At 24.7% G+C, this 9,458-nt stretch overlaps 1 protein-coding gene across 1 annotated transcript; it reads right to left on the bottom strand.

Annotated features, from left to right (window-relative positions):
• Positions 1-1,039: 1,039 nt before the first annotated feature.
• On the bottom strand, positions 1,040-9,231 carry LOC145829863 (gap junction beta-2 protein-like). Its single transcript, XM_082937739.1, has 11 exons — positions 9,184-9,231; positions 8,670-8,760; positions 8,175-8,290; positions 7,741-7,869; positions 6,880-6,987; positions 5,300-5,410; positions 4,384-4,542; positions 3,725-3,837; positions 2,982-3,089; positions 2,010-2,047; positions 1,040-1,358 (listed from the first exon to the last, which is right to left on the bottom strand). Exons 1-11 carry the CDS (start codon positions 9,214-9,216, stop codon positions 1,207-1,209), a joined length of 1,158 nt encoding a protein of 385 aa, XP_082793865.1. The 5' UTR covers positions 9,217-9,231; the 3' UTR covers positions 1,040-1,206.
• Between the last annotated feature and the right edge of the window lie 227 nt (positions 9,232-9,458).

Here is a 9,458-nt window from a genome sequence, read left to right as displayed (position 1 = left end):
TTAGTTATTGGACAAAAGAAAAATCACTTAAATGCAACATTTGCTTTTTAAACTAAAGCTCCTAAATCTAGTGATGCTTTTTGCAATCTTCTATTTTTAACTAATTTCGTTTAAATAAACTACATACAACACTATTAATTCATTTACAGTTAACGTTATATTCCTACAAACTACGCTCTATTAAGAAATTTAACGATCAAATTGATCATTTTAAATCATCCGTCGGCAAACCATAAATGCGGCCTGTGATGAAAGTTTCAGCTGAAAACATAGCTTTTTAAATATATAACCTAAGTTTTTGCTGTAAAATTTACAATATAGATCTTAATTCGATAACCATTAATTTTTAATGCTTGCTTCTTTTATCAAATAGTATTTAGTATGGATTATTCAAAAAAAAAGTGGTCCTCGGAAATTGCTTTTTTGTTTAATTTTTTCAACGGGAAAGTTTTTAAGGAAATTAGTCTTCGACTAAAAAAGGCCCCCGACCTTTGCATAAGTTTTCTGATCCAGGTTTTCTAACATTATTCTTGAAATAAAAGCAATATATGCTTTTCATAGCAAGTTGTTAAGAACTTTAGCTGCTTTATTATATACTGTTATCGTAACCAACTGTAGTTAAATTACACTACTTACTTTCTTATTTTAATAACAATAAATTGTTATCAAACTTATTTAGGTCGTAGGTTGTCTCTGATGCTGTTCTTGATGGACGTTTAATGAAGTTCATTTTTTATTATGAACTTATTTTGAAAACTAGACTTATATATAGGTTTTGAAAAGTTTGACAAGAACTAAATTAAGCTTCTGGTAAGTTTTCATAACCACTTTGGTTTTTAGGCAATTAAAAAGCCTTTAGTGGGTATTTGAATCTCGGTTACACTTAATAATATATTTCATGTATACCATTTCCAATTGGGCTTTATGTTTCGATGACTTTTATATGTTCGTTGAATGGAAACTTTATTACAACAGTAAATAAAATACAAATCAGATAGTAGCAAGAAGAGTGACAAACGACCAATAAAAACATGCGGTTATCAATTAAACCAAGTTTTATAACAAAATGTAAAGTTAACAGAACTTAACTCAATTAAGTACAAAATACTAAAAAGAGATAAAAAGAAATAAGTTTATTGTTTATAAAATGTTACACGAGCAACGGAATTATCGACTTCTAAAGCTAATAACTGTTTTATTTACAGCTCAGTTCCTCGGCAGTTTTTTGGAATGGCGACCACTCGTTTTGGAATGTCTGCTGGTTGCTTGAGAATGGTGACTCACGGGAACTGAAACGTGACTGGGAGCTTTTGAATGGTGAGACATCTGACTTCTGGATGCAACAGGCGCTTTATATTCTGTTAAAACATTCTTTATAGTTTCATGTTTCTACATATTTATTATAAACAAGCTTTAAAAAATAAGCTTTAAATTTTTTAACAGTTACAAAAATAGCTTATTCAAAATTAAGTATGTTCGGACATTTTTTTCTAAAAAATTAAAGCTTTAAATATTATATTGGCATACTACAAAAAGATTTAGATTTAAGAATTAACAGTCACATTTAAAAACTTTTATTGTTTTAATTGACTTTAGAGGTATTTGTAAAGACCATTTATTTTCATTGTAAAACGTCTTTACTACTAAAAAAAAATAGGATACATGTACATTATGGATCGAAACTTAAAATAAATGACCACTCTATTTTAAAGTCATAATAAAAATTTGTGTTCAAAATTTCAACTCTTAAAAAGATATACACTTTTATATTACTTTTTATTTCTTGTACTAATATTCTTACATCAATCTACTTTTAAAAAAGTAATAAAAAGTATTACATTTATGTATAGCTTTAACAGTTACAATACTACTTATAAAAGGTTGTTAAATATTTCAAACGCTTATATTAAATTTTTGTATTGTTTTTTAACATTTTATTTAGACAATCGCTGCAAAATAAGCATTTTAGTTCTTATAAATATCTCAAAGTTATAATTTATATGTCTTACCCGAAATTTCTTTCTTGTATGGTGTTTCTTGAACTGACCTGAAAAATACTTAATTAAAGGTATGAGAATTATAAATAAAATCTTTGTTTGAAATGTAGTAGAAAAACTCTTTTTGTTCGGAGAGCTGTAAAGCTACTCTAAATGTGTCTTTTAATAAAATAAAATTTGACAATGACAAAAAATTTTTGTTTATATATTAGATTTTTTGTGTCGAATCGAAATTTTACTACTGAATGTGTTAAAATTGTTAAAAATTCCAGTTACTTCCAGGATTTTTTCAAAATTTATCAAATTCCAGGTGTTTTAGCCTTAATTGTCAAATTCCAGGGTTTTCCAGGAAACCCGGATACATTCATGGATAAATTAAAATTTCAATCATTAAAAATGTGTGAACATAAGGTCAGATGGTTCCGTCTTTTGTACATTACGAATGAGATTTATGTAAAACTCTGTGCTCAGCATACTTTTGTAAATTACACTCAGAAGTTATATTTAGCCTAACCATCAAAATAAAATAACATTATGTAAAATTTAGCATCACAGTTTACTTTATGATAGGTTTTATCATACTCGCAACTTTTTATTAAAATACAAACTTTTAAACTATTTTTCAATATAATTTTTAACTACTAAAAATAAGTCGCAGGTAGATTTGCTCAATTATATTACTAAACTTAATTTTACCGCAACTAGTCTAAGTGAGTAAGTTTTTCAAGAATTTCTTTTTTAATGTTAATGTTTAAAAACTTCAAGAAAATAATTTATAAGAATAATGAAAATCACAAGATAAAAACACTTACCTAACTTATGCATGTGATCTAAATATATTTTTTCAATATTACCTAAATAATACTAAAAATAAAAACCTAGTAACCTATTTCAACATTAGCTTAGAATGATATTAGTATCTGGTAAATTTGAATAAAAAGGTTAACTCGTTTTTTTTTATTTAACAAAATTTTTATTTTGTACCTTTGCTCCCATTGGCTGTGCATCTCGTTGTTATAAGGAGGAACAGGAAGGCCTTCACTGCTGGTAGCAGGTTCTTCTTGTTCTTTCTTGTTATTCTCCATTTCATGGCTAAAAGCAAATTAAAATTTTCATAAGAGTCTTTTTAATAAAACAGCAAAATAAAACTTTTAAAAATTTTAAAATTAAAAAGCAAAAAGCTTTAATTAATTATATAGTCTAGTTTTAAAAACTTTTGATCTAGTATTGTAATGATACAAAACTACTTAACAAAATTTCATTAAAATTGTTAGTAAATCAACTTGTTTGTTAATAAAAAAATGAATTTAAGCTTTTGTAAAAGTAAAGACTGCACAAAATTAAAAGTTTTAAACTTTTTGATCAGATAACGTTATTAATTAGTTGGTATTTTTGATACGTAGAATTTAAGATTTAAAGTTGAGTACTCAACTAAATATTTAATTTAAGAACTTAAAATTGATAAATGTAAAATTTTATTTATCCAAAATTAATTTTTATACTGTACTTAAAGTTTACTAGAAACAATTCTTTGAAACAAAAAAACAAGGTTCTTCAAACAAAGCTGATTATTTGAACTTTTAATTACTAATCAATTATTTTATTTATTAACATAATTGGATAATGCAGGTATATCACGAATTAAACCTTTTTTCAAAGCTCTGAAAATACTAGCATTTTGAAATATCAAATAAAAATGTTTTTAGTACTAAAATTTAAGTTCAAACCGGTTTTTCAATCCAAAGAAGTATTTGAATAATACGTGACAAATCTCTGCAAAGGAAATGACCAAGCAGATGCAACTGAGAGCGTTCATGTATCTCAGAATAAATGTCTTCTCCTGTAAAACACGTATAAATACTTAGTAAAAAAAAATTGATTGTTCATTTTTTAGGTAAAATTCAATATATTAAAAAAAGTGTTTGTTATTAGTTACTTGCAAGTAGAAGTTAAAAATATTTTTTTCGAGCTCAACAATTTTGCTCTTGGTAATTCAAATGCAGGAACTTTCAAATCAACTTAATTTAAAATTTTCTGACTGCTTTTTTTTATTATTTAAGTTTTTTGACAAGCAGGCGTTTAAATTATGTCTACCTCTAGAACATATAAAAACACCTCTACCATAAAATTAGCTTAATTTTAAAAAAGTCTAGCATTAGTTAAGAAAAACTATTGAAAATTATTGTAACTTTTTATCCACATAAAAATTTTTACAAACTCAGCTTCTTATATTTTACTAGAACCTTCTAGTATTTTTACATTGTTAACATATAGAAAAATTAAAAATGCAATAACTTAATTTAAAGCCAAAAAAAATATTTAGTTTTATTACATTCGTTACTTATGAGTTACAAGTTTGAATGCAATTACATTTGAAAAAACCTACATAAGCACGAGGCACGAAGCACAACGTTTTTTTAACTGACACTGTGGGACAATGAAATCTTACAATTGGGTCTTTGTTGGCATCACAGACGAATTTTTCAGGGACTTTCATCGCTAAGAAATTCGACAATGACCTACTGTTGAGTTCTTCTCCGTCATTCTTTACAAAAATTATAAATAAGTTTCAAGGTTCAAAAAAAAAGGATGTATACTTTTGTCAGATCAATTAAAACCTCTCATTGATTGATAACTTGTTTTAAACTTGCAAAGGAAGTTGTAAAAAAAATCTGATTTAGTTGTACAAATTACAGTCACAATTATGTTAAGGATTTTATTAACATGTATGATATACTTCATTTTCTTATAGTTACATTTCACTTTTATTTTTATAAAATTTACTACTTAAAATAGATGAAGAAATTAAACTAATTTTTTAATTAATCATTAAATATTTAAGTTTATACTAAAAATTTCTATAGTTAGAAAAATTATCAGATAAATCTGAGAAAGGCAGTTTTTAATAAACAATTACTAAAACTGTTAAACAAAAAAAGAGGTCATGACTGTTAAAAATAGGAAGTATAAAACTAGGTAAATGCTTAAGCGTGTAAATTTTAATCACTGTAAGATATTGATTATAAATTTCATTAATTCAAGTATAAAAATTTTTCATTGTTTTTTGGTCTTATGTCAACTATAAAAACCTTTTTTAACTATAGTTAGAGGTAAACACTTGTTATAAGATTGTTGTGTTAGCACTTTTTATCAATAATTATTTTAACACTCGAACAATTAATTACAAAATTGTCTTATAATTTGCTTTAATTTACTTAAGGTTATTGCAACCAATTAAGGATTTATGAAACACTAACATGAAAAAAAAAGTTTACAATAAGATAATTATTTAACAAACTAACTTCTATAGTGAACATTTCATAGGTTCCAACAAAAGTGAAAAAGATTTCAGCAGCGAATCTTACTAAAAGACTTACAAAGAATGCAACCCGAATTTTCCTGTTCGTGTTTACCTACGAACAAGTATTAATTTTGTTAAAATTCTTGAAAATTTTATTTCAAAATTGATACCTCACAATTAGAGTGTCAATATATTTATTCTAACTGAAGTTAATAAACAAAAACAAATCTTTGGTAAAAATACTTTTCTCTTGAGAAACAATCAAGTTTTAAGACGTATTTAACATTTGAAAAATATTACTTTAATACTTATCTTAAATATTATTAAAACAATATCGACTTTTAGGCTTAATTCAGGGTTGCCACTCGTTTTTTCCAAATTTTTTCCAGTTTTTCCAAATTTCTTCCAGGTTTTTAAAAGTAAAAAATTTTGGCTCTATTTCTAGTTTCAAGTTAATTTCTATAAAAGAAACCGTGTTAAATAGTACAAAAATATTTATAAGATGCTTTAAAGTTACTTTAAATGTGTTTTTAAATAAAAAGATTTTTTGATGATGACAAAAATATCTTATATATATATGATAGATTTATTGTGTCAGATTGAAATTTTAGTACTGAAAATGTTAAAACTATTAAAAATTAGAGGTTTTTCCAGGTTTTTTGATCAAAATTCCAGGTTTTTCTAAGTTTTTTTTTCAAAATTTCTCAAATTCCAGGTTTTTCAAGGTTTTTCCAGGTTTCCAGGTAAAGTAGCAACCCTGTTAATTATTTTCTTTAAAAATATCATCAAACAAATTCGTATAACTAAATATCAAGTTTGTTATTTTTAATATAATAATAATCAAGTTTTGTAGAAGTTCAATTAATGTAAGAGTTTAAAAAAGTTGTAATAATATGTAATTTTTAAAGTCCTAATAATTAAAATATTTCGTTTTCAACATACAGGGTTGCCAAATGTTTTTGGCAAGTCTTCTCCAGGTTTTCAAAATTTTCTCTGGTTTTTAATAGTACACATTTTTAGGTTTATTTTAGTTTTAAGTTAAGTTTAAGGTAAGAAACTGTGTTAAATAGTATAAAAACTTCGAAAAGGTACTGTCAAGCTACTCTAAAAATTTTTCTTAATAAAAAAAAGTTTGATGAAGACTAAAAACTTAATCTATATAATAGATTTTTTGTGTCAAATCGAAACATTACTACTGAACATGTTAAAATTAGTAAAAATTTCAGGTTTTTTAGCTTAAATTGTCAAATTCCAGGTTTTTTGGCAACGTCGTAACATGCCAATTTGTTTTTAATAAACTGAATTTAATAGTTTATTTCTTTAAGATATTGAAGTTTAAGTACCATAAATAGAATCTTGAAATAGTCTTACTAGACAACAAAACATTAATAGCAATCTTAACAAATTAAACAATTTGCAACAAGTATGATTAAAATTATACGAAAAAAGCGCTTAAAAAACTTGGTACAAGCACCTGGTGTACGAAAAAACATTTTGGTTATCGAGTCATACACCAGGAAAAAGTTTAATGTCATGTCCAATACAAGTAGTAAAATAAGAATTATAGAATAATAAATTTACTGTATCAAGCTCGTGGCTGTTGTTCAAGACAGCTTTTTCTTTGAAATTACCACGGGCCTTCTTCTTTTTATTCAGTTTTAGCAACTGCTTGTCCATTTGAGGATCATGCTGTTTATTAAAAAAAAATAATATAGTTAAAGTGTTAAAAACAATTTTTGTGGTTTTAGAATTGTATTTAAAAATTGCTAAACAATATACACTTGTATTAGTTTTATATTAGAAACAAAAATTGTTTATGATTTTTTATTTTACTGTGATAAAATAAACCCAATGCAGTGAAGATCAAATTTTTGAAAAAAAAATCTTCTAACAAGATTTATGTATTTAGTTTTATCCAAAAATAAGTTAACTTTTTTCCCCTTTAATTTTTTCTTTATTTCATAATTTTGCACTCTTTCTAAAAATATGAACTTTTAAAATTATTATGAACTATTCTTTTCGTACTTTGGTTAAAAATTTAAAAATTAGTTATCAGTTTTTTACTATTAACACAACTTGTTTTAAAATGTGTTGGAATATACTTACGCACGTTTACTAAATACTTTTATTAAATATGTAATAGAAGGAATAATAATTTTTAATAAAACATTGAAAAATAAATAAAATAAAATAATTTTTTATTGTACTTATTAAACTTAATTCAACTTTCAAAATTTTTATATTGAAATGAAATTGCATATAAATTATATTTAAACATTGTTAATGTATCTATTTGTCTTAAACAATTAGCCAAACTACCAAAAAATATATAGTTTAACTAAAAATTATCATTAAAAAAAAAGAGAAAATTCTGAAACTAATATTTCAAAATAAGTTAGAAATTTGATATATATTTAATATACACGTAAATAATCATCAAACTTTTGGTTTATAATCTTCCTGACTCCTCCTTTTCAACTCTTCTTCAGCATCCTTCACTTTTGCAATTTGAGATTGCTCATATGTGGCGTAAAGGTGAAAAAAAACTGTTGAACATGAGATGAGCACTATCTACAAATTTATTGTCTTTTTTAAATTTTTTACTACTTTAAGTAGTTTATGTCTAAAAAAATACAATTAGTAATGAAGTATTATTTAACTTTAAATTTCACTAAATGACTTATGTTAATTTAATTCATTATCATAACATTTACAACAGATTAACTAGAAAAAAAATTATAAGACTTCCCTCTAAGAAATCTTAAAGAAATTTTATTAAACTTTATATAAATATATGATTTCCCTTTTAAAAACTTGAATATTAAGTGATATCTGTAGGATAACTATTTCAGCAAGTTAGTTTTTAAACTACTTACCTGAAACTCCCAGTACGAAATATGCCTTATTGGGTTAAACGAATTGTAACACGCCTCTACACAAGACAGAACATACTTCTGGTTGCATTGGAAATCTCTCTTTTCATCTCCATAAACTAAGATTTTACAAAACATATAGATATATTTTTTTAATATAACTAAAATCAATATTTTTTTACGGAATAGAAAAATATTCAACTTATTTAAAGTTAAGCTTTATATTAGTACTTAGGAGAAACAAGACTTTAATTTGTTTATTCAACGCAAAAAACCGCTTTATATATTTAGTCCTAGGATCTGATGCACAAAAAAACCTTTCGGTTATCGAGTCGTACACCACTTGGATACCTTTTATGTCTTGTCCAGGACTGCTAATATGAAAGAATTATTTATTCATTAGACACTGTATATAACAAACTATACTAATACATAAAATGCTAAAAATTGACAAGTTTGTAGTCTTTATTCGAAACACTTTCAACTATAGTAACTAACCGTCTTTTCCGAAGGTGAAAACAACAGCTGCTCTGAAAACAACTATCATGACATAATACAAAGTACTCATGGGTGTACCATACTTGCGAAGCTTTGAAAAATATTTGTTTCAATTAATTTATATATAAAGATTTATAGTTTAGAAGTCTTGTAATTTAGTTGACTTTCGTTTAAGTTGACATCAGATTTTTTTGTTAGTATCAAGTAACCTTTATTTCTAGATGAGCGTAGATTTGTTTACTACTTATTGTTTTAAATACTTATTAAACAACTATATTCTTAAATAGTATTTTATTTTAAACAATTTAGATTGAACTTCTTTACCTCATTGAATTTATTTTGTTTGTTTAAGTTTAAAAATAATAAATTATTTAACTATTTAGCACATAATAAGTTATACCTATATTAAACATACAATTTATTACACCTGAAAAGTTAATAAACAATGTCTATTTTGAAAACTTTATCTGCATCAACTTATAAAGAAAAAAGGAAAATTTATAACGAACGTTACCTGCTGGTTGACAGCTTCAATTACTCCAAACATTTTTAATTTTGTACAAATGCTGTAAAAAATTATTTTTTGTTTGTGAGTTTTAAGTTAGAACAATAAAATAAGAAATCTAGTTTAAAAAGGTGCTAATTTTGTCATAATTAAAGATTTAAATACAAAGTATTGCACACTTTGTTTAAAAAACTAAATTTATACCTTTCTTGTCTATTTACGATGTACTTTAAATATTTAAAACTTACTAAGTTTACTTTATAAAATTTAATAGTATAAATGTA

This window comes from Thalia democratica, chromosome 2, assembly GCF_965202585.1.
Source record: "Thalia democratica chromosome 2, ktThaDemo2.hap1.1, whole genome shotgun sequence".
Classification (NCBI taxonomy): Eukaryota; Metazoa; Chordata; class Thaliacea; order Salpida; family Salpidae; genus Thalia; species Thalia democratica.
This window is presented reverse-complemented; position numbering and strand designations above follow the sequence as displayed.

What these genes read in the sequence shown, in the direction of transcription:
- LOC145829863 (XM_082937739.1), bottom strand. Translation starts at nt 9,216, where the DNA reads ATGTTTGGAGTAATTGAAGCTGTCAACCAGCAG. An exon ending in AGGAAGATTATAAACCAAAA is followed by an intron (nt 6,988 to 7,740) that starts GTTTGATGATTA and finishes TTTAATAAACAG; the next exon opens with CATGATCCTCAAATGGACAA. An exon ending in ACAGCCACGAGCTTGATACA is followed by an intron (nt 5,411 to 6,879) that starts GTAAATTTATTA and finishes ACTTGTTCGTAG; the next exon opens with GTAAACACGAACAGGAAAAT.